Source organism: Lepisosteus oculatus, chromosome 19, assembly GCF_040954835.1.
Source record: "Lepisosteus oculatus isolate fLepOcu1 chromosome 19, fLepOcu1.hap2, whole genome shotgun sequence".
NCBI classification, from domain to species: domain Eukaryota; kingdom Metazoa; phylum Chordata; class Actinopteri; order Semionotiformes; family Lepisosteidae; genus Lepisosteus; species Lepisosteus oculatus.
The window spans coordinates 10,167,408-10,192,867 of record NC_090714.1 but is presented as its reverse complement, the minus strand read 5'-3'; the positions used below and the strand labels follow the sequence as shown (position 1 = coordinate 10,192,867).

The 25,460-nt window shown below is 38.4% G+C and overlaps 2 protein-coding genes across 2 annotated transcripts; both read left to right on the top strand.

Annotated features, from left to right (window-relative positions):
* Nucleotides 1-3,708: 3,708 nt before the first annotated feature.
* Nucleotides 3,709-10,297, top strand: arpc1a (actin related protein 2/3 complex, subunit 1A). The gene is made up of 10 exons (XM_006637115.3): nt 3,709-3,907; nt 5,332-5,432; nt 5,577-5,681; nt 6,108-6,336; nt 6,912-7,019; nt 7,250-7,462; nt 8,294-8,369; nt 8,783-8,976; nt 9,392-9,482; nt 9,917-10,297. The coding sequence occupies exons 2-10, from the start codon at nt 5,369-5,371 to the stop codon at nt 9,953-9,955; spliced, it is 1,119 nt and encodes a 372-aa protein (XP_006637178.1). The 5' UTR covers nt 3,709-3,907; nt 5,332-5,368; the 3' UTR covers nt 9,956-10,297.
* A 1,808-nt stretch (nt 10,298-12,105) lies between these two features.
* arpc1b (actin related protein 2/3 complex, subunit 1B) lies at nt 12,106-25,141 on the top strand. Its single transcript, XM_006637113.3, has 10 exons — nt 12,106-12,246; nt 13,286-13,360; nt 15,872-15,976; nt 16,740-16,962; nt 19,737-19,844; nt 20,315-20,521; nt 22,329-22,404; nt 23,037-23,233; nt 24,454-24,544; nt 24,788-25,141. Exons 2-10 carry the CDS (start codon nt 13,297-13,299, stop codon nt 24,824-24,826), a joined length of 1,110 nt encoding a protein of 369 aa, XP_006637176.1. The 5' UTR covers nt 12,106-12,246; nt 13,286-13,296; the 3' UTR covers nt 24,827-25,141.
* The last annotated feature ends 319 nt before the right edge of the window (nt 25,142-25,460 follow it).

The window sequence follows — 25,460 nt, the reverse complement described above, 5'->3', positions numbered from 1 at the left end:
GTCATAGCTAACAGCGGTTTTGTATTAAAAAAGGAGGTGATTATTTTTACATGCTTTTCATATTATTTGTACTCTACAAGGGCAAGATTCAGAAGATTTAATTCTATATACAACTTACTTCATTTTTGTCCTGAAGGGAGATCACCTATAGTAAATCTAAATGTTCTTTCTATTTAACTTAACTTTCCATTTATTCTGAGAATTTCACGATTTCTTTATATTCCTGGTAGGCAGTCTATCTGTACTAGCTTGGCTGAGGCACATCTTATGTACCTGTGCTGCCAGGCACAGTGCTGCATCTTAAGTCCAGTTACTGTATATAGTCCATTAGGGTTCCACCTAGGACTGAAGAGATTAATGAGGGGAGCAGGCAACCTGTCTGCTCTACTTCACAGTGCTGATGTCCAGTTTATTTTGACTTGTGATCTTTTACTCTCATATTATTTAAACACAGTGTCCTCCAAAAATATTTAGACAACAAATTATAAACTGGAATTTACACTATAATATGTGTAGATTATGCCGGTTTAGGGACGCCAAATATGTTAGAAAAGTGGCTCTCCGAAGGCACCAGTTCTGTAGGGTTTGGGCATTTACTGAGACAATTTTTAATTGTAGCAGTAAATCACAAAGTTGATTCTTTTGGTGGCTTTAGAATCCAACCATGCGATATAACTCAAACAACGCACACACACAGGTACTAATACACGAGGATACATTTATTAATACATAGAATATGCATATAAACCTAACAGATCTTATCGAGAGGGTTATCAGAATACAAAAGGTATATTCGGTCAGTTACAAAGAGTTACACATCAAGAGGAAATACGTTCAGTATATCATTCATTAAGACCGTTTCGTAAAGTGAACTTGGTTACAACTTCTACATTAGATACTCAAACAAGTACATAACTCTTAGGAATTAAATTGATATCAACTGGTTTGGATAACAATTGAATTCTCGAGCTGTAATGCATTGAAGTTGAATACTCTTCCAATCTCTGGGGATTCAGATCTCCTGCGGGCACAAAGAAACAGTTGCAGGCTGTTGCTGTCCAATCTGCGCTCTCTGGCTCGGTGCCAGGCTGTGCTGTGCGGCTTGCGACGGTGCGCTGCTGATGCTCACTGACCGGCTAGTTAGTGTTGGCTTTAACTAGCACAGTTTGTGCACAGGAGAAAAGATGACTGTGGGTCCCAGCAAGTCAGGAAGAGGACCGGTTCGTTCCTGATGAAGCGCTAGTTCTGAATAGTGATTCAGCTTTCCACAGTTCCGACCTGTTCACGAGGCCTGCTGCTGGTTACTCTCTGGCAACCTCCACTCTAGACTCTTAGAACAAAGGAAAGTTCTGGCACTCGGACACACTGGCCGTTCCGTGGTTGTCCGGGCTGAGTCTCAGGATGGTCAGGAGGCGCGCTGCGAGAATGTCCTGCCCTTGGGATTCTCCTTTGAATTCCTTCTGAATCTTGTCTGAATCTTGTTGAATCTCTCAGGCTCTCTGTGTTGCCTGTTTTTACCTGGAGGAACTTCAGCTCATTCATTGGCTGAAAGTTCCATGGGCATCAGAGTCCCACGTGGGTTACTCGGCCCTACCGGTCCCTGATTGGTTGATCAAGGTGAGATATGAGTCACTTAGTCCTGACACTTAGGAATGCAATCCAGATGTCCAACTCGCACTCCCTAGACAGATAGGCGCCAATGGGTGACCATTGATCATGATAGCCAGGCTTAGCTAAGTGCATCCCCCTTTGGGAGCTGTCCTTGGACCTTAAATCACCTTGCATGAATGGTTTCTCTGTGGCTGCACCACAGAGATGAACAGAGAAATGAGGCCTAATTTGGGAAAGCTCAGAAACACTTAATTCTGCCTTATTATTAAGCCTCGCCGCTACATATGTAATAAGCATTTCTCATTATGATTGATAATTGCAGCTCCTAAGTATTTTATTTTTTATAAGGTGACTTCAGTTCTACTTTCAAACAATTACACATATTGGTAGTGTTGAACCTATTTAGTTTGAAGGAGTAAACACTTGGGAACAATCACATGACAGGTGTCTCTAGTTGGCCAGGTGTTTGTTGTTGGTAATTAGGAACTCATAAAAGATCTGTGAACATCCTATCAACTTGTCTCACTTTGACTTTAGTGTTTGGAGTCTGTGGGGGAAAGCCAAAATGAACACCATAGAAGATTCTATTAAAGGAAAGTAGATTATTAAGAAGAATAGCCCAGAAACTTGACAAACTAAAATAAATACTTTGGAATACATGGAAGAAGAAAGTAACCAGGTATAATTGTCAATCAGTTAAGACTGGATTGGGGGAAAACTCTTAAACACCTGTCAGTCACCAACAACCTCCAGGGCTCAATGATGAAGGTATCAAAATCCATGGCTCATAATAGACTGATCAGAGATCAGAATTCCAAAGGCTACACCTTAAGATGTAAACCTCTCATTAGCACCAAGAACAGAGATAAGCCAGGATTTGTTAATAGGATACATACTGGAATTGGATAACTTTTCAATTATTCTGGTAAAGGTGAAGGTGTGGAGAAAGAATACAACTACAGATGCTCTAATCAACACCACCTCTTCTGTGAAGCATAGTGGAGGTAATGTCATGGCCTGGACATAAATGACCACCTCTGTGTAATAAAATAAAACTTTATATTGTGCCTTTAAAAGTGGATTCTCAAAGTGCAGTGAGAGGTGATACAACAGTTAAACTGTTACAATGAGGGTTTAAAATACAGTAGGAAAGCAAAGGGGTAGACACAGAACCAGTTAAATAAAAGCCTTTATAAAACAAAATTGAGTCTAGATTTGAAAGAGCTCAAGGGAAGTGACTCTCTGACATCTATAGGGATCTAATTTCAGAGCTCTGGGGCATAGCAGTAGAAGGCTTTGTGACTCAGAGTGAAGACCAGATTGGGGGACAGACATGAGACCAGAATTAGATGAATGGAGGTTGTTAGGTTGTTAGTAGGATGATAGTAACTCAGACAGCTACTGAGGTGCCAAGCCATGTAGAACCTTATAGGTGAGCAGTAGGACTTTGAAGTATACCTGATAGGAAGTGAGTCTGAGGACTTCAGGATAGGAGTAATGTGATCACTTGCGCTAGACCCGGTAAGGATTCTGGCTGTTGAAGCTTGGACATAGTGTAATTTCTTCACTGCGGATTTACTGTAGATACCCCAGTAAAAATGGAAGTGTTGACCAGCTTTAGCGATATTTCTGAGGTGGAAGAATGTTTTACAATATGCTGCACATGTGGGTCAACCCTGGATAAATATCACCCCCATATTCTTCACTTTAGGTTGAAACTCGGCACAGTACCTTCCACAGATAACCTTACTGCATTGGCTTTACAAAGCTTAAAGCCAGCATAGTGTAATAGGACCTGGTGTTACAACCTATGGCTGTTGCATTGCCGTGGATGCTATGTAAAGCAGTTTGAGACCTTTTGGAATGAAAAAAATGCAAGGAATGAAAGTAAATAGAATTAATAATGACTATAATTAACAGCAGCCAATAATTGTAAACATTTTAATTTTTGATCTTGGTCTTGTTCATCCTTTTAATTCTGTATTTTAAATTAATTTCATTGGGTGTTTGCCGTTTTGTAAAATTGTACATGTATCTCCTCCCGTTTGTCGTCACCGTGCTATGTGGAGAGTGATAGGGCTACTCCTGAGTTTTCTTTGTGCTGTGATTGGGCTGCAAGCTTGCTGTTAAATCTGGGAACAGTGGGTCCTTGTTATTTCCTGGGTTGTCTTGCAGTTCCGAGTTTATCGGAGTGAATTCGTGTCGACTGCCCAGAGTCCACGAATTCAGGTCCGCGCCGACCACAGAAACCGAAGCCTCTTACCCGAAAACCACCATCGAAACAAGATTCTGAAACGTAGGTAGAACATGTACTCAAGATTACAGGCCTACCGGGAGACCGGCTTGCTCGACCTGTGCTATGCTGCTTACAATCACCAGGGAGCAGGCTTCCGCTCTTGGGAAAAGCCGGTGTTTGGAAATTAGAAGGGTGAAAGAAGAGGCCTTGTTTGATTAATGACTTGGATTTTATGTATCTTGTATATATCTGTGATGGTTAAGTCCGTGTTCTCTATGGTTATTTTTCAAAGGCAGTTTTTCATTCTAAATACCTAATCTTATTTTCTAAGTTACCGAAGTCTTCCTTAACGATCCGGTTAATTACACCTAGTATGACAGCTCTTTGAATGAAATATTTTAGTTTATTAATAGAAATTAATAATTAAAACAGTTTCGTTTTTTAAAATATTATGTCTCCGTAAATGCAAATTATGATTTTTAAGGCTTGTAAACGCGTTGTATATGAAATTTAAACCTTACAACCGCTGTCTGTGTTTGAAAATTACACAGACATTGCACTGAAGCAATATAGAATTAGAAGAAGTCTAAAACAATATTCATTTTATAATAATTATTTTAAGGCGTTTTCCTTTTTGGAAATACATAAGTGACTGCAGCAGTGATGGAAAAACGTCACACCCACGAATCCGTGTAAAATTCCAGATACCGGCGGTTTATTCTCTTCCGGGTTCTTATGAAGGTACCTATTGCTACACGTCCAGTGATCTTTAGGTTTCTTTTTTTAATGCTTTTGAAAGCTTTGATTTCTTTTTCCTTGTCTACAGTAATATGTATAATAAACTAAATACATTAGGAAAATGTAGCAAATGGTGTGTAAATTCAACGATAAAATAATTATAGGTGGGATTTTCCTAGGTATAGGTGCTTTTCCTTAAAGATACATATTGTACCTGTTTTCTGTCCTTATTGTTTGTTTCGTGCAGTCGTGGATATTATCGCTGCATTGAGATTTACAGACAGGAGTTTCCTAATGCGATATTTGACCGCATATCTCTTATGTGAAAACAGCAAAAGCACAAAGATATAACAACGCACTGGGTGGTTAAATCGGGTACCCTGAGAAATGTTAAACAGGTGGAAGAACGAGCAATTACTGTCCACTGGTAATTCTGATAGTTAAAAATGAGACAAAATAACGTCCTACAATGCATTGATCTGTTTTTTAAGTTTTAATAAACTGAACCATTCTAAAATAGTATCAAAGGGATGATTAAATTAGCAAAGGAGGTAAGAAGGCTGCGATAAAAGAAACGATTTGTGTGTGCGCCTTTATCATGTGGTCTGATCATTGTGCAAGCAAGTACCTCTCTTTTCGGTTGGTAAAACTTCCCACAACTTTGCATATAGGATTGCTCTGTTTGAAGGTGTCATCATGATTGATTACTCCAGTTTTACAATGGATGTTTTTTTTATTTCCTGCAGAATTTGGTCAGCTGCCTGAGGAATCTCTTGGATCATAATGTCGCTGCACCAGTTTCTTTTGGAACCCATCACCTGCCATGCCTGGAACAAGGACAGGACTCGTGAGTGACCCCTATAGGGCGTATGAAGAATATTCCTGATAACTTGTAATGTTAGGAGCCCATTTTCCTACCTACGTTATTTTCATGTTGTACAGTGTTGAATATGGGTAATCTGTGCTTTCTTTTTCTATATTTCTGTTTCAGAAATTGCTATAAGCCCCAACAATCACGAAGTTCACATTTACAAGAAGAATGGAAACCAGTGGGCAAAAATTCATGAATTGAAGGAGCACAATGGGCACATTACAGGTATATTTCAAGTGGTTGACTTTTCTGTCACAACAGCCTCTTAGTTTTAGTTGTGAGGGTGGACTTGCAGCCAGTCTATTATGTTTTCACTGCTTTCTGAATTACTAAAATATATCTGGTTAATCACCATTGGTGCTTAGTGGTTCTTATTTGCACAGGATTTAAGTAAAGCATTTCATGGCTAGAGCCTTGATCTCCACAGAGGATAGGAAATGCCATCTTGCATTAATAGTCTTTTAATTCGTAGAAAAGGTGAGAATATTTGGTAGTTAAACAGGAAGTTTGGTTTTTACATCAGTCACCCATGAGAGATTTTTCTTTTCTTTTTAAGAGGAAAGAATTAGAACTTATTACATATCGGACACTGGAAAATTAAACTGAATGCAGCTGTACAAATTACATTTTTATGCTCTTCTCTCTGTGCAGGAATTGACTGGGCCCCTAAGAGCGATCGTATTGTTACGTGTGGTGCAGACCGCAATGCCTATGTCTGGAGTCAGAAGGATGGGGACGGAGTGTGGAAACCGACACTGGTGATTCTGAGGATTAACCGAGCAGCCACGTTTGTGAAGTGGTCACCGCTGGAGAACAAGTTTGCCGTGGGCAGTGGAGCTCGGCTCATCTCCGTGTGCTACTTTGAGTCTGAAAACGATTGGTAAACCTCACTGGAGTGGATGAATGTCAGCTTTCCCTGATTAGATGCTGCCCAGTTCTTTATTTTGGACTTTCACAATTTTGCTGATTGATCCATAAATTCAGAGGTGTCATGCTGTATCTGTGTGGTAATGAAAGTTACCCTCTGAATCTGTAGATCACGGTCAGGTTGCCTCTTAGAAACTACCAGATTACTGTAAAAAAAAAAGTTTCCAGGATGTCGATAGACTGTTGCTCCGAAGAAATCACAATCAGATCTGAGTGTTGGTTCTAATCTGCCAGTTTACTCTTAGCAGTAGCTTAAGCATTTGGTTGTACAATATAGATTTTCTCTTCCCTTAATTTAACTAGCATTTTCTGTAGTGTAGAGAGCAGAAGCAAATCTGAACTTCAGTGCACTAATTAAATTGGGCATAAAATAAATTAAAATAATTAAGTAAAGGTAATATACATGTTTATTTAATGAAATTCAAGAGTAAATCTACCTATGTTCTTTACATAACATGAACAAATTTAATCTTAAAGTGCACAGAATAAATCATTCTTCTTAAAGGTATATCTATTATCTTTTTTTAGGTGGGTTAGTAAACACATCAAGAAGCCCATTCGCTCTACAGTCCTGAGCTTAGATTGGCATCCTAACAATGTCCTCTTAGCTGCTGGATCCTGTGATTTCAAATGCAGGTGAGCACATTTGATGGTTTGACCATATTTGGAACAGTCAGGTGCAATCTAACTATGTGGTGAAAAGCAGTGTTAATTTGCAAAGTGGAAGCTTTAAGATAAGTGAAGCTAAGTGAGTAATTGGGGTATGCATGACATCTTATTCAGTATTTAGCTGAAAAGCATTGTTACCTTTATATTTTATAATTGGCATGCACACAAAATCATGTACCTTTTTTCCCTCCTTTAAGAGTATTCTCTGCATACATCAAGGAAGTAGAAGAGAAACCAGCACCCACTCCCTGGGGTTCCAAGATGCCTTTTGGACAGGTGATGGCAGAGTTTGGGGGTGTCGGGAGTGGAGGATGGGTTCACAGTGTTTGCTTCTCTGCCAGCGGGAACCGCCTAGCCTGGGTCAGTCACGACAGCACGGTGTCCGTTGTAGACGCTTCCAAAAGCATGATGTAAGTAGAATTTTAAGTTATTTAGATGTGCATGGAAAGAAAGTAGATCATTGTATCCAGGAAGTAGATCTGTTTTGGGTGCAGCCTGCAGTACATGTTTGAAATACCAAAATGGCTCTTTTTCAGATCATATGCAACTTTCTCTTTCTCATTCTGAAGGGTCGTGAAGCAGGTGAAGCAAACTGGTTGAAAATCAAGTTAAGTGTGGAGCCTCCTGAGTGGCTCAACTAAAAAACGTGCTCACTGAGCACAGACTCAGCTTTGTGGTCATTGGTGCTAGCCTGAGTCATGTCATTAGCCAACTGTGACCATGATACCCCAAATGGCCATTTCCAATTCATCTAATTTGTCAGGCAGGGCTCTCTTAGCCCTCTTTGAGGTTTGTGATACTGTCAGTTAGGGACATGCCTCTCCTCCAATCAGCACTGAGTCTCCCTTGTTAAAACACATGCAGAACAGTGGGCGGGTTTGAGCACTCTGCCTGCACTTCCTCATTCTCTTTGTGTATGATTTATATCCGTGATCTGAAACATGGGAAAATACATATGTGCCCGATTTGGAATAGCTAAGTGTAACAGAAATAATTGACAATTATTACTTTAGAAAAAAACTCTGTTAATAGGTTTGTTTATAACTCACTTACTTTGTTTTAGTAATTAGGTTGGACTTTGGGTCACTCTCATTTCCACTGAGTTCCTACAAAGCTTGTTTAAAACTATGCAGAGTATCTTTTTTCTATAATTGTTAGCTAAGTACAGTGCACTGGTGCATTTTGTCTGAAGCTTGAATCTGATCGAATAATGGATTAATTTAATGCTTTTATAATTCTAGGTGTGCCCAGCTCAAGACAGAATTCCTTCCTCTTCTGAGTGTGATATTTGTATCGGAGAACAGTGTTGTTGCAGCGGTAAGACAATAGTACAGCAACATTTATGTTCCAAAGTATCAATGATATTGCTTAATTTGTATTGAATTAGATCTAGGTTGAAGCATTTAGTTAATATGCAGCCTTTTGCATTTCTTTCATTGAGTTTAAAAAAGGATTTGCTGACAAATGGGGAGAAATAAGGGATGCATGCTTTGATTATGACCAGTGGCTTTTTGACTATTCTTCAGATCTATGAAAGGAACACATAGTTTTTCCTTATTCAAATGAGAATATCAGGACAACTTACAGACCTCCTCGTGATCCAAAGTAGTGTTAAAATTTAAAGGGCATTTCCCCTGAACATATTTCAATTTAATTATGGTTCTACAAACAAAATCCAAACATGATGCTGCCGTTTCCCCGTATAACAAAATGTGCATTCTTTGTGCTAGGGTCATGATTGCTGCCCAATGCTGTTTAACTGTGATGACCGTGGGTCTCTGACCTTCATCTCCAAGTTAGACATTCCAAAGCAAAGCATCCAGCGCAACATCTCTGCCATGGAACGCTTCCGCAACATGGACAAGAGAGCCACAACCGAGGACCGCAACGCTACTCTGGAGACGCTGCACCAAAACAGCATCACGTAAGGGAGTCATTGTAGAGATTTGCCTAGTGTGTCTGCACAATAGTCCAAATGAAGAACTTGTTCATTGCAGAAGATGTGCTGTGCACATATGCATCCAAAAACTTTTTAACATAGCTGTTGCATAGTGTGATGGTTATATATCGTGTAAGTTAAGGTAAACCATAAACACGAAACTAAATATTAGTAATATATTAGTGTATTTACATTGTATAAGAAAACAGTTAAGGTACCCCGATTCACAACAATAAGACTATAGGATTGCTTTTTTTAAGATGTACTCTCACAATGATAGGGCTAGAAGTTGTTTACAACTGTACAACAGTATGTCATGATTGCATAGGTTGAACTGGGATGAGGTAGAATAATATTAACCAAGAATCAAGTCCACAAAAATGGGGTGTCTTTTTTACAGCCAAGTGTCTATATATGAAGGAGACAAAAGAGATTGTCGTAAATTCTGCACTACAGGAATTGATGGAGCAATGACCATATGGGACTTTAAGGTACTCGCATTAGATTGTCTAAAACTCTTGGCACAGTAGTTAAGTATTTAAATAAAAACTGAAGTTAAAATATCAGTACAACTAGTACTATCATTTGTAGTCTTTCTTACCATTGACAGCTAAGCAGTAACTGATGAGGTATGCATTATTTTTAGCTTAATTGTGATCTGTAATTTTAACAATTTTACTTAATGCATTTATTTTATCTATTGATTGTTATTTAAGCACGACCATATGAAAACTCTCATAAGGTGGTATTGTATTTGTATTTATTGTACAGTACTCTGTAAAAGACTTGTCTTTTTCACTAGATTGTGAGTGTGGTACATCCTAGCCCTGGGTGCGCTGAGACTGCAGTATGAAGGTTTTATCTAGCTATCTAGCAATAAGCATTCACGTTTTAACCGTGCAATTCCACTCTCCCTCTCCCACAGACACTAGAGTCTTCTATCCAAGGCCTGCGGATCATGTAAGGGAAAGCGCAAGTTAACTGGCATGAAGCAACTCGCAAGCCATGCAGTTTGATGACTAACAAGGTGTCTTCTGACAACCCTTTCAAAAGATTCATCAAAAAGCACTGAAAGACAGGAAAAACTGACATCATTGTTTATTTAAAAAAAGAAATAAAGAGGAAATGGGTTTGGAATCTTTGGTTATTACTTTAGCTGTGATTTTCTTGATTCTTGATACCAAAGCTGCTACCCAGCAGTTTGATAGTAAGTCATTTGAAATGAGCTCCTCTGGACACATTTTGGAACATTAAAGGGGGATTTCATGTAAGAGTTCTACTTGTAATAAAAAACATACACTACTCACCCTGAATAAGTGTTTTTATTTGATGTTTACATGAATCCTTTATTTCTTATATTACTAAACATTAGCAGGGAAGATTAGCAGAAGTCAGAAGTGGAAGCTGAGAAAACCTTTAAAACTGAGAACAGAAACCACTTTTTACACAAAGGGTTGTAGGAGTATGCAACAATCTACCATGTAGGTTTAGCTTCTTTAAAATCTTAAATCAATTAGCTACAAGGTTGCCAAATGGGCCAGGGTGGCCAAGAATATTTTGTAACTCTTCTATTCTATGTTATGCTGAAGAATTTGTGCTGCTTGTGTACTTGAAATGTTTTGTAGTATCACCACCTCTATAGAGTGCAGCTCCGCAGAATTTTTCAGCACTCTGGTTTATTATGGTGAATGCAGTAGACTAGTGTATGGCATTATGGTTGGACATAAATTTGAGTTGGTAAGCATGGGGGCAGCATTTGAAAATCGTTGATCATCACATTGTAAAGAATTATGCAAGTACTGTATCTGCATTGAGTTTAAGAATTGTTGTTTTTTAATTAAACCTTTTCGGTTTATTGTTGAGGGTGTATAATGCATAAAAAATTAAATATCAAGTCGGTAACTTCAAATTAAGATTTGAAGATTTAATTTTTTTTCTTTAGATGTAATTAAAATTTTCATTTTTCTGCACAAAGCTTTCTTTAATTTTTTAATGCGAGTATGCATTTTGTGCCTGAAATGTTCAAAAAGTGATTTTTTTTAACAGCAGTTTTAATTTGTGTAGTATATTTTCTCCATTTGGTTCTGGGTCACCTTGACCATGAAATGGATAAGTGGTTATTGAAAGTGATGTGATATTTTCCATGTGATAAAAACGCAAAAGGCATTACCTATCCATATAGGATCTGGATCAAATTTCAGTTTGCTCCCTCTCTGGATAGTCATGTCGTGCACGTCAGCTTTCAGGGTTCATGTTCTAACAGTGCTCCATCTGTCCATTCAAGACATCTTCCCTTTACTCTGAACACCAACTGAATGCAAACAGCTTATGTCACAAAGACAGACTGGATAGTGAACTAGTGAAAACGAGACAGGACATGCTTTTACAAACCTGTGAAACCTGAACTGCATGTGCATATGCAAATACTCTTGAACAAAAAATGAGCCAAGACCACATGAATGTATCTCTAGTGGATATTTAAAGTACATATTTCTATTAATGTTAGTGTTACACTTCAGCATATAATAGTTTATTAATTGTAGTACTAAGATTTAAATGGTTACTGTATATTTATAGTGAGTCACATCCGCACTGTGTAGGAGATAGTTTAGATGGATACAGCTAGCACATTGTTTGTGTTTCTGTATGTATTTCTGATTACTTGTCCTCAAAACTGTTAAAAATTCATAAAGTAATGAAAATGCATATTTATTTTGCCATAGTCCAGTTGTTAACCTCTACTTGGTGAGGGAAAGGGCAGAGAAATTTGACTTTTCTGTAATTTTCACAAAATTGTGCTTACAACTTTTAAATCGCTTTAGTTTCCATATGTAGGGTATACTTCTGCACATTTCTTATTGTAAAGCCCCACCCACATTTTCCTAATGACTTTCAGATGAATTTTAGCATTACGGTTTTAGTCCTGGAAGCCAAGTTAGACCAGACAATTTTGAGATGAAAGGGTCTTGGTGAATAATGGAGAAGAAGGGCAGGGGTTACATATCTGCTGACAAGCCGGTATGTGCCGTTAAAGCTTGGGTCCTGCTCGCTAGCTGAAAGCCGCCCACACAAGGAAGTGGTTACACTTTTGAAGCAGGAAAAGGGAAGTGTAACAGTTTTCAGAGAAATAAGTTTTCTTCAGCTCATTCAGAGCCAGCGTTCGTGTTGACTGCTCAGAGTCCATGAACTGAGGCTGCTTGTTTTACATTTTGACCAATTTTCATCTCCTTCAACTTTTTAGTTCAAGAGGTACCGGTAAGTAAACATACCACTGCTTTCTTCTGAATTTTTAATCTGTTGCAAAAATAGCAAAAGTCCAGTATTTCATGCACCTCAGAACTGCTAATGTCAGTTAAAGTGTTATTTGAACTTTTTCCACTTTTATGACTTTTACAGGTTTAGGTATAGTTGTTTTAGTGATGTAAAATGACAGTTAAAGCCCTATTAAAAAACACAGGGTTCTTTTCTTTGCTGTCAATATATTTTTTTTTTCTAAAGTAAAATGGTTTCAACTTTGGGAGTCTTTCAAAATTGAAAGATTTTTTTTTAAATCCATTCAAAGATTTATCCTGTTCCAGCACGGGAACTGGGCTAGTGGATGGTAGTTATACGACAGAGAATTGAGACCACTGCTGTCCAAAGAGTGGAGCTTGCAACAGCTAATATTCACACAAGCCTGGTACACAGAATTCATGCATAGTAAAAACATAATTTGATATATTTTCCATAAATAACTTGTTATTTTTGGACTTGTAATGTGGGGATGTTTTGAAGACATCAAACATTTCCCGCTAGCAGGTCACGTTCCAGGCTGGCCTGCATTTAATTACCCTAGAGACCACAGAAAGTAGATCTGAACAGAGCTGCCTTGTAATTAGGGCATTCATGGAGTTTTCAGCCTGTTACCTTCATGCATAAAGCTCACTATGTCAAACAAATTATTGAGATGCAGCTTCTGCATTTACAACTTCTCCTTTTGCGGTTGGGTGCGGAAGTGCTCTGACAAAGACACAGTTTTAGTGTGCACACTGCAACTGCATTTTTTTCATATGTGGATATGCATTTCTGCTATTTTTAAACAACTTTTAACCTGTGCATAGCCATTGAACAGAGTCTTCTTTTTGCCAATGCCAATATTTCAAATTATACTAGATTAGCAATACTGCATAGTTATTACACAACATCACTGTAGAAAAATCAAATGTTCGAATTAATTTATCACTAATATAACATATGGGTTATGGCGTTTGAATACAGAGAGCAGTTAACCTCATACGACATATTTATTTTTCAGTGTCATAAGCCATGTCTTACCACAGTTTTCTCCTGGAACCCATCAGCTGCCATGCCTGGAATAAAGACAGGAGTCGTGAGTATACATTTGCATTTGTTTTGGGTTGGTGCAAAAGAGTAACAGAATTTGTATTCACAGCAGAATTTATTCACAACGTCCCCAAATCAGCTCACTTACTACACCTCATATTAAGTTCTCCAGATATATGGTTCTGAAGTTAAATATAGCCACTGGCCAATAGCCAGGTTGTTGGAGGTATTTCCTTTGGAAGAGCAAGTAGAAACTGGCAGTCAGCATTTACTGAATTTCCCTAGATTTCCTTATGATACTAATTTTACTTTCTCAGAACATGCTCTCTCCTGTAGATTCAGAATGCATATGATGTGTATAGAGGTTTTGCAGAAATAAATATTTCCTAAAAGTTTTAATCTAAAAAGGATAAAGGGAAATGAAACAAAAACATTGAATTTAAGTGGAAAAAACCTAAAAGCCAACCTGAACCAATTTTGCTGCACAACACCAGAAGAACTACAACTGAAGCTACTATTATTGAAGCTACTCTTTCACATAGTTTCCAAACTTGTAATTACAAGGGTGGAAAATATATACTACAGGGGCTAAAAATGCTTTAAACAGAAGCCCTATCCCGTTTTAATGGGTTTGCTTGGGAGTGGTATTTGTTCACAATTTGCGTGCATGCATCTGCCTCTTTGATATTCACTTACAGGACCATGTTGATTAGATTTCTGCTTATGAATGTATATGCTGATATCTGGCAAGACATGTGGTATTAAACAGCTGCCTTTGCTTCTCCCAGCGGTTGTTTTTCAAGACGGGATCCACCCAGTTAGTCTGTAAACTGCAAAGCCTTACTTCTGCACCACAAACAACATCTAGATTAACTTAACCCGGGCTGGACAGACAGGGGGATTATTTAAAATAAAATTCCATTCCAAAGTTCCATTTTGCGAAGGAGCTTCCTAAATGCAAACTGGCCGAGTAGCCAAAGATTCCAGAAAATGTATTCGAAACTGACGCTGAGACTTCAAGAGTTCTATTTGGGATAAATACCACTTTTAGGAAACTGCCACAGTTAGAGCTGAAGGATGTTGATCACAAAAAAAGTAGAACGAAAAAGTCCACACTCATGTGTTCAGACACAATCTAGAAAAATACTTCTTTGTTCAAAGATAATTTACAGGAAAAAGCCATGTATAGTCATTTGTGGTTATTGTATGTATATGTGTAAATGCAGTTGAACAGTATGGTGTGTTTGTAGTTATACACCCGTCTCATATTTTCTCTCCGTCTGATGAGAGAAACAGCAGTGACTAATTCCACCCAGACTTCCTGTTTTACCATGAATGGTTCGTTGTTGATGATTGGATGTGCCTAAAGCAGACCACAGCAGAACAGAGAAATAACCCAACTCTACCGTGAATTGCTGGCTGTCTGTTTTAGTAGTGGAAACAATCCTCTCCTATAAAAAGAGGGGGTGTTGGGACTTGAATTCAAGTTAAATATTAATGTTTTTATGAAAGCCATTCATCAGCACAAATGTATTTGTGTTTTAGGAAGTGGTTTGACACAGCCAGAGAAGCCTATATTGATATTGTGAGAACATCCTATGCAAATTATTTCAGCTTGAGCTATTTTTTTACACCACATTCGCAAATCTACCTGTAGAGGACATGGCTGATATTTTTCTGTCCTTGACAAACTAGGGAACAGTCAGTTTGCTGTAAATTTTTTGTGCACACAGCATGAGAACCAAGGTCATTGTCATTTGCCAGCATCTATTAAGAAAGCTTTGGTAAAAAAGAACAGTATCCATCTATGTGCACCGTATTCTGTGGATTTTAATTTTTTCACACCCTTCACAACTGATATGTAATTTTTATTATTTGGAGAAGTTGAACAATATTGTGAATATTGAAGCTGGCATATCTATTTATCTAGAATGTTTCATCCTAAAAGGCATCAAAGTTATTCACATATTAGGAGGAACCCACTTCATCCAACAGTGAAATCTGTGTGATGCATAGCAGCCACTATTACATTATGTCAGCCATCCCACTACACAGCAGATAAGGAAGAGAAGTGAGAAACTGTTTCACCAAAAAGGGAACACTTTACATTACAGGATTTTTAATGATCAAGTAGTCGAAATCCTGGTTGCCATACTGGGGTACTGGTTTGAGAACCAAATGGAAGAGTGTCACCTACTCGTCCACCACAGTACTCCTTGTAGCTGCACCCTGGTTTTCCATGGAGGTCTCCCATCAGAGTACTGACATTTGATGGAATCAGCCTACAAGTCAGCAATGCTGCTTAGAGCAGTCCAGAGAGCATTTATAACAGAGGCAGCTTGTAATATCCACTGGACTTTATATTAAGTTACAGTATATATAATAATATAAGTAGTTAGCTGTGTCAGCATGTGTAGGCTGCAAAGGAACAAGTAAAGTTTTATTCCATGCTGAAAAGAGAAGAAAAGAGACACAACATTTCGGCTGTGGAGCCTTCTTCAGTTGTCTACATACAGTATAATAATATTAATTTGCTTTTCATAAACCTATCTTTCAGAAATTGCATTATGTCCCAACAACCATGATGTCTATATCTACAAGAAGGAAGGAACCAAATGGACCAAGATCCACGAGCTGAAGGAGCACAATGGCCAAGTGACAGGTGAGGAAACAAAGAGTGAGCATGTATTTCCAGCTGTTGTCTCAGTGTCTTTAAAACTAAGCAGCTTGTAGTACTGAGCTATGCAGCAGCTGAAATGAAACGTTAGCTTACAGTTTTTCACTTCGCTAGTACGACCTGACATTGGTCTGTGTTATTGAGTTGAAACCATTAACATTTCTAAAACATTTTCAGAAATCAATATGAATCTAATTAACATAAATATGACACAATGTATTTCTAAGGAAAAGGTACAAAAGATCTGGCAGCATGAACCAGAAGACACAGCAGAGACAGTTCAATTTTCTCAGAAATGTTTCTTTAAGAGCTCTAAGAAGGTGCAATTAGGCTATATATGGGTTTGCAAAACAGCTAGCTACAAAATGAACACAATACAGCCTTTCTACGTGTGTTAAGCAAACATTGACAGGTTGCTAGAGAAACATTTATTAATAAAATAACAACTTGTCTTCCTGATGAGATGCTGTCAAAAGAAAAATAAATAAAAAAATAAGTTGATACAAGTATCTGGTGAGTCATGCTATTGTACTTGGACGTTATTTACAAAAATAATAATAATAACATTAATTAAATAAAACTAATTTGTCCTATTAAGCAAGTAACTAGAACAGTGAAGTAACAGAATCTGGTTTGACAGTCCCTGATCTGGTTGATGGGGGAAACCTCCTGGGCCTGTTTCCACCAGGAAACTGGTCAAACTGCAGTTTACAACCGGGAAGATTTTGTTGTGTTTGTTCTGTGACAGGCATCGACTGGGCCCCAGAAAGCAATCGCATTGTGACCTGTGGGACTGATCGCAATGCCTATGTCTGGACCCTGAAGGGCGGCGTGTGGAAGCCCACTCTGGTCATCCTGAGGATCAACCGAGCTGCCCGCTGTGTCAAGTGGTCCCCCAAGGAAAACAAGTTTGCTGTGGGCAGTGGCTCCCGGCTCATCTCCGTCTGCTACTTTGAGCAGGAAAACGACTGGTATGTTGTACAGCTGCGTTTCCCCCCATCCTTCCCTGGGTTACCCCTGAGGTTTTCATTGCAGCTGATCCTCGTGAGCCTGGCCCATCAAGCTCTTAAAGGGGAACTCCAATCCCAATTTCTAAAACCAGATTAAAGCCTGGTAACAAAATAAATACATTGACGTTATAGAAAAATGTTGACAAATTTCAAATGAAGCACAAAATCGTGAACTTTGTGAGAGTACTGTTGTTGCAAACTTGCATTCGACATCCCCTGAATTGCGACGTGATGCAGCCCTTCCTGCTCACTAGTCACTGTAATGACTAATGCAATACGATGTATGAGTGACATACGGCTTGTGCAGCAGACATTTCACCGTAGAAATGTTCCAATATGATCTGCTTGCAGAGTTAGCAAGTAAGTAGTATTTGTTGGCAAAACAGTCTTGAAGTCAAGAGCAATATTTCTATTGGATTAAAAGACGTATTCATAGGCCTGCTTGTTTACAATGTAAAAAGGCAGAAACATGTCACCGGATGTTTTGTTGTCTTGTTCTGTATTGCAGAACATGGTGCTGAGCATACCTGGACATTTTGTCTATTTTGACATATAAACTGGAGGTTTTACAGGTTACTGTGTACATTTTACTTTTTTGTGGTTTGAAATGCACTCATCAATAGCATTGTAGTTCCCCTTTAAATTGAACTTTTTGCATGCATTTTTAAAACTTTCAGTTCCTAAATAGTAGAACAGGTTGGAAAACTGTGCCAGGTGCAGTGTCAGAGTGTGTCTGACAATTTAATTTCAACCTGTGCCTGTAACACCACTAATTGCTTAGCAGTAAAAGAAATTTAGAAAGTTGTAGGGGACCAAGAATTCAGAGTAACAGAGTTCTACTTTCTAGATTTTTTAGAAATGATACACACAAAGGTAATTAAGCAATGGGTTCAAAAACTTGAATTGATTAGGAGCTCTGTTGAAATGAAAACCAGAAGAGAATGCCAGGAGGAGGGAATGGTGCTGTGTAATGTATACTGTATGCTGAACCCTGAGAAGACTGTAGAGATGGAAGTTGTTGGGTTTTTAATTCAGAAGCTTAGTAGGTGTGTTTATGAAGATAATGCCACTGCATTCCTCATGTCATCGTGTGTTTTCATTACCCAGGCCTGGTGAGTCACCTGGTTATATCGGGCATGTCACAGATGCTAATATTGGTCACTGTAAATATGTTAGGAGATAAGGAAGAAATTATAGGTTTATTCCATGCTGAAAAGAGAAGAAATAAAAAACGTTTCGGCTGTGGAGCCTTCTTCGGGTGTCAAACCACCTGAACTATGTTAGGAGATGACTGGCTGTAAACAGATAATAAAATTTTGTCAGTGTCAGTTCAATTACAATATAAAATATCTCCTTAATTTGTAATTAACTGAATTTATACAGCTAGACCCGTAAAGGGCCATTTCTCTAGATTTTTTTTTTTAAACAGTAAATTTGGAGCAAGTAGTTGTGTATATGGCTTACTAGTGAAGCATCTACCATAATATGCTTGTCAGAATATGGGGTTAACATGACTAATGGGCTTCAGAACCATTAATATGCTGCTCAGCTACAATATTCATTCTTCTACTATCTGTCTATCACATGTTCTATGTAGGCTTCCAATCTAATAACTCCATCTGTTGCTCAATCTGCGCAAAACCCAGGAACAGTATTTGATGGAAACATATTGCATTATATCATTAATTAACAGAAACTTTGTCACTGAATGAAAACCAGGCCAGCACCTCTAGTAACATTTGCCTTGAACAGATAGTGGGGGGATCAATGTTTGTAAACCCAAATCAACAGTCGTTTGTAATGGTTCCAGAAAAGCTCAGTGTTAGCCAACAGCATAAGAAGGTTTGCAAATGAGATGAGTCCATCTGGCCAGTCTAGTTCATTTGTTTTTAGCAAATGGCACTTACAGTATGTCACCTTTCTGTGATGGGAATTACAATGGATGCAATATAGAGACACAATAACAATTATAGATGTAATTTAAGTCATTTATGCACTTCTTCTACCTTGGGTGTAATTGCACTGAGCAAAAAAAGAAAAAAAACAGCATATGGTACAAAGATACTCAGTAAGCCTTTCAAATTAAAGTTACACACATTAACACCGCATGTATTATCCATCTGCTTTGTAACAGTCTGATACAGTAAACCCACGAGAGAGATTCAGTCCCTGGTAAAAGGTTCAGTTAAAAAATAATATCAGTGTAAAATCCTTTTTGCAGAAAATATGCATTGCATTGCAATTAGTTAAAATTTGAGACTTCTGCTTTACATTTCCCCCATAACTCAGAACACATTAAAATACAAATGATTTCCAACAATGAGAAATGAAGATTCTGTTGAATTTGCCATTTCATTTCCTTGTGTTCATAGGACCTAAAATGAGCAGATGGGGAGTGACATGAATCTTATTTTGTATATTTTTGTGAGTAATGAAGCATCAAAATTAGCAAATTTATCAGCTTTTGGTAGAGATGTTATAGAGATTTTTGTTTTTAGGGTAGACAATGCCAAGATTGAAGTCCTACTTGTTCATTCAGACTTCCATTTCCTCCTGCGTTTAGCAGGCTAGTATCATGTGCATAGTATGCAATTTGGAAAACTGTAAAGAGTTGCTTTTAAACTATTAACTATTAAACTATATGACTATATAAGTGTCTGGTGCATCTGTGACTTGGTATGTAAAATACACATGATGAATTCTGATATATAAATATATATATTTATATTCTAAAGGTGGGTCTGCAAACACATTAAGAAGCCCATTCGCTCCACTGTCCTGAGCCTGGACTGGCATCCTAACAATGTGCTTCTGGCAGCTGGCTCCTGTGACTTCAAGTGCAGGTACGGTGTAGGTAGTGTTGGACAACTGCATTCTGGCAAAGTCCACTTGCATTCTATACTCAGTAATTCAAACCAAAAATACTTTCACGCTTTCTTAATCAATTAATCTTTGTTCAGATCAGGCAAGTCAATGTTTGTGGCTTTAAAAATTACATAGTCTCTGGACCAACAATACAATGTTTGGTGCTAAGTTAGAAATTACAGGGACCTCCAAGAGCTTCCCTTGAGAATTTCTAATAGTTTCCCTGATCTTGTGCTTGTTAGTTCGTTCACAGGTACTCAATAGATCAGTATTCGATTTCTAACCGGAATTGACTGTGAATCAGAATTTCTAGGCAAATACCCATCCAGATTTCACTGTATAATCAACTGATCAAGTGCCTTCTTCAGGGAAAGACCAATGAATGATGCAACATACTGTACAGCCTTCATTGTAGGTGCAGAATATTTTTTTCTGTTCTGTAATTCAGGATCTTCTCGGCCTACATCAAAGAGGTGGAGGAGAAGCCATCTCCAACTCCCTGGGGTTCCAAGATGCCTTTCGGAGAGCTGATGTTCGAGTCCAGCAGCACATCAGGCTGGGTGCACAGTGTCTGCTTCTCCAACAGTGGCAGCCGCGTGGCCTGGGTCAGCCATGACAGCTGTGTGGCTGTAGCAGATGCTGGCAAAAACACTGCGTGAGTACAGCCCTGTTGTGCACAGAGCTCTGCAAGCCCTGACCTGGGGAAGCTGTGAGTCTCTGCCTCTCTAGGTGCAAAGTTAATATGCTAGAGCTCGTGCCTGGACATCCAGATCACTCTTCTAAATCTTACAAACTGGTGTATTCTACAGTGCTTTGCAAAAGTACTCAGACTTTGCAGTTTCCACATTTTGCTTTGAAGTTTACAGACATGACCCTGTGAAGCAGCTGTTAATATTTGTTACATACACAACCTACTCCACATATCCAAAGCAAAGAACAAAAAGAAAGAAGTCAATGGATAACTAAAACATAAGAAAAATGGAAACATTAAGATTGCATAGGTATTCAAACCCTTCGCTTTGGCAAACCTTAATTAATTTACATGCACACAATTACCTTAACAAACCACATGATTAGTTGCGTGGCCTCTGTCTTTCCATGTTAATAGTGGCTCTCATGATTTTAGAGTACAAATACCTGCCTTTGTGAAGTTCCTTGGTCACTCGCTTTAACCAAATATTGAGTTTGAGGGTACTTATGCTATCGACTTGCTTTAATAATAATAATAATAATAATAATAATAATAATAATAATAATAATAATAATAATTATATAGCTTACACTTATATAGCGCTTTTTCTGGACACTCCACTCAAAGCGTTTTACAGGTAATGGGGACTCCCCTCCACCACCACCAATGTACAGCATCCACCTGGATGATGCGACGGCAGCCATAGTGCACCAGAATGCTCACCACACATCAGCTATCAGTGGGGAGGAGAGCAGAGTAATGAAGCCAATTCTCAGAGGGGGATTGTTAGGAGGCCATGATTGATAAAGGCCAATAGGGAAATTTGGGCAAGATGTCAGGGTTACACCTCTACTCTTTTCAAGAAACACCCTGTTATTTTTAATGACCACAGAGAGTCAGGACCTCGGTTTTACACCTCATCCGAAGGACGGCGCCTGTTTATAGTATAGTGTCCCCCTCACTACACTGGGGCATTAGGACCCACGTGAGCCACAGGGTAAGCGCCCCCTGCTGGCCCCACTAACACCCCCACTAAAACCTTAGTTTTTCCCAGGAGGTCTCCCATCCAGGTACTGACCAGGCTCATACCTGCTTAGCTTCAGTGGGTTGCCAGTTGTGAGTTGCAGGGCGATATGGCTTTAGTTTTAATCTTTAGATTTTCCAGAAGTGTTCAGTGACATATCTTCCACTTAGAATTATTCAGTTTGAGCATTCAGATTTTAAATAAAATACAAAGGTTTTGAAAAAATGTGTATAGGTCATTTTGAAATTTTAGAAATTTGGATGCCATAAGAAGGGTCTAAATACTTTTGCAAGATATTGTTCATGTACATCATTGTACAGGTGGGTAGCTGCGTCGGCATGCGTAGTCTGCAAAGGAACAAGTAATAGGTTTGTTCCATGCTGAAAAGAGAAGAGAGAAAACACAACGTTTCGGCTGTGGAGCCTTCTTCAGGTGTGAGGAACACCTGAAAAAGACTCCCCAGCCGAAACGTTGTGTTTTCTCTCCTCTTTACAGCATGGAATAAATCTATTACTTGTTCCTTTAAATCATTGTATATATGTGTTTAGATTCAGAAATATGCAAAGTGCTCTTGTGTTCAAGCAGAATTAGCCCCGCAGAGCCTGGGTTTGGGCGAGCAAATGATACTAGCCAACACAACGTGTTAGCCTGCATTACACCTTTGCTTACAAAGAAGCTCATGTGGGTTTCCATTTCCAAAAGACAGGCTTTTCAGATCTCTAAACTCTTTTGTTTGTTCTTCTTCAGCATTTCCAGCCTGACCTCCGAGACCCTCCCTCTCCTGACTGTTACCTTCATCACAGAGAACAGCTTGGTGGCAGCTGTAAGTCCAGCCTTTCCTTGATGCATTATAATTGTATCTGTCTACACATTGATATGTAGCTATCTGCATTGGTGAAACAGGAAGGAGACTGGGAGACTGCTTCAAGGAACATGTCAGGCTCAAAGATCTCTCCAAGTCCATAGTTTTTCATTTCACCTCTAACAGCCATGATCATACTAATCTCTGTCTGCATTCTCAAAGAGGGAAAGACAAATCCGAAATCACAATTATCCTGAAACTGGGATCACACTTTCCCCCTTCTCTCAACGACAGATTAATTGCTTTCTATTCCTCTGTATTCATTTGCAGGTTTTGACTTCACACCTCTCTTCACCTCTCTTGACTTCGCACCACCTGAGTGTCCACTCTGCTTCTCTCCTGCTCCCGCCTCCTCTCCAGTCCTGGCTTTTGTTCTTCCATACTTTACAAACTGCCAGTTTTCCTCTCTCTCCCACACCTGAAGAAGGCTCCACAGCCGAAAAGTTGTGATTCTTTTCTTTTCAGCATAGAATAAACCTTTACTTGCTCCTTTACGGTATGACTGATATGATTTTATCTTAGTCACACTGTCACTGAAGCAGTGTTGAAGGAGACAGTGATGTGCTTGTGGTGTGGGGGTATACTTGTTTCAGGGACATGACTGCTACCCAGGGCTCTTTGTGTACAATGAGGAAAAAGGGACCATTACCTTCGGGGGTAAGCTGGATGTGCCAAAGCAGAACGCGCAGCGTGGGATGACAGCAAGGGAGCGCTTTCAGAACCTGGACAAGAAAGCCACCACTGAGACCAAAGAAGCCATCCTGGAAACCCTGCACAAGAACAGCATCAGGCAAGCCCCTTCTCCCCCATCGGCCTCCAATGTGACAATGTTCATTGCCATTGCGATTTAAGCTTTATTATCCCCCAGGGGGCAATGTGGTATAGTATAGGTTTCCAGAGGTGGGGGTGTGCCACACACTCCTTAATGCTCTTAGCCATTATGAACCCTGTTTGTTGAGGGCATTTAGGTTCATCTGGTTTGCTCCAATGATATTACTGCTTATCTTCACTATTTGTCTCAGTGTATTAAAATTAGCAATGGTCAATTTTTGCACTCACTCAAAGCACAACATTCCCTATTCATTTCTCAAACAATACGGCACTTGGGTAGAAAGAAGACACCTTAACTGGCATTGCGAAAACATTTAAGGACAGGCTGGTTGCACTGTTGAATTTACTACTTTTGTAGTGGAAATATTAACTCTCGTTTTACTCACTGTACATTTTAGTCATTTTTGGACTACAGAAGCTTATTTATGCCACTGGGCAACAAATAAGTTTAAATGAGAAACGTTTTGTGTTTAAAAGAGATACATTGTGTTAAAACATAATTAGTGAACAATATGACCTAATATTGTATATGGATGCTCATTAGTGTCACATTTCAATGCAATAAATATTTTTCTCCACGGTGTTAATAAGCTTCTGTACTAGACTGCAACTAAATAATGAAATATTTTCTTCTGTTTCATATACAAGAATAGATTTTGCATTTATAGTTAAATATGATAAATTTACATTTGTCAGTATTAACAAGGAATCTGGTAGTTAGTAGATTGGAGAGATGCTGCTAAACTGTAGTAAGCCCGTGTGTAAAAATGGTTTGAGTTTCTTTATTAAATACAGGGAAAAAAAAAACAAATGGTGCAGCAATAATCATATTAATGACAGGAAATGTATATTTGTAAAGGTTAATTTCTCTCTCACTAAGTTTTCATTGAACCTTTTTAAAATAATTCCTAGTGTCTTAAATTATTTCAACATCTCATTTAGTGACATACAAAATAAAAAACAGCTCCTGTGTGATACTGGATACCTGTATTTTTCCTACTAAACTGGTTAAGTGCAAATATTACACCAGGTAAATGTTTTCACTCATGATTGTAGATTTTCTACCATTACATTCTAGGTCATAGTATCCCATAATAGTGGTAATTTATACCAAATGTTTTTGTAAATGTATATCTTAGTACTTATCTGCATCTAACCTTGTCCATCTGTGTTTTACAGCCAAATCTCTATTATGGAGGGAGGCAAGTCCAAATGTACAAAGTTTTGTACCACAGGCATGGATGGAGGGATGACAGTTTGGGATGTTAAGGTAAGAAAAGTTTTGTTAACGATGCACAGAGTTGAGATTATATTCTCAACTCTGGCATTTTAAATGCAAACCGTACTAAAAAAAAAAAAGAAAAAAAACATTTGTTGTGCTTATTTTTATATTGAACAATACAGTTTATACAGCTATTGTACAGTTGTTTTAACTTATCATGGACCTGCTCCTTGGAGCAGAAAGCAAGGGGTAATCAATGAACTGAGGGTAAAATGACCTTTCTTATTTCAGACTCTGGAATCTGCGATGAAAGATCTGAAGATTGTTTGAGTCTCAGGTATAATCATGCAATTTCAAGAAAAAAAAGCAAAATGAAATCTCAAACTCAAGCCTGATGCACTTGCTGCCTACCATTGTTTATCTATACACATATCTTAATTATTGCATACAAGAAATTTTGCAACCAGTGTTTTTTATATTGCAGGGGGCAAGCCCTTTAACATTGAACAAATGTGCTGCATTGTTTTTTAATATAGATATTACACAAATACAAAGCTGTTTTCAATTAAGACAGTGCCATTATTTGTTATTGAAAATATGCTGGTCATAAAATGCTTTGACATAATAAACATCTTTTGACTTCCATGTTATTCTGGTGTCTTTGCTGAAAAACATCACAAATACAGAATTTTTAAAAGTGTACAGACAATATTATTTTTCCATTAAGGTGCATTCACTTTCTGTAAACCTTACCCCAGCCTTTACATCACTCAGATCTGTTCAAGAGCATTAGGTTATCTACATTTTTTATAATCTCCTGAACCATGAAGCCTCAGGCTTAAAAATGACATTCTAAAGGATATATTAGTTATTACCCTTTTTATAGAAAAAAAATATTGAGAAAGCAAAAACGAATCTCACGACTGTTAAAAACATCTACTGTACTTATAAACAACTCCCACCA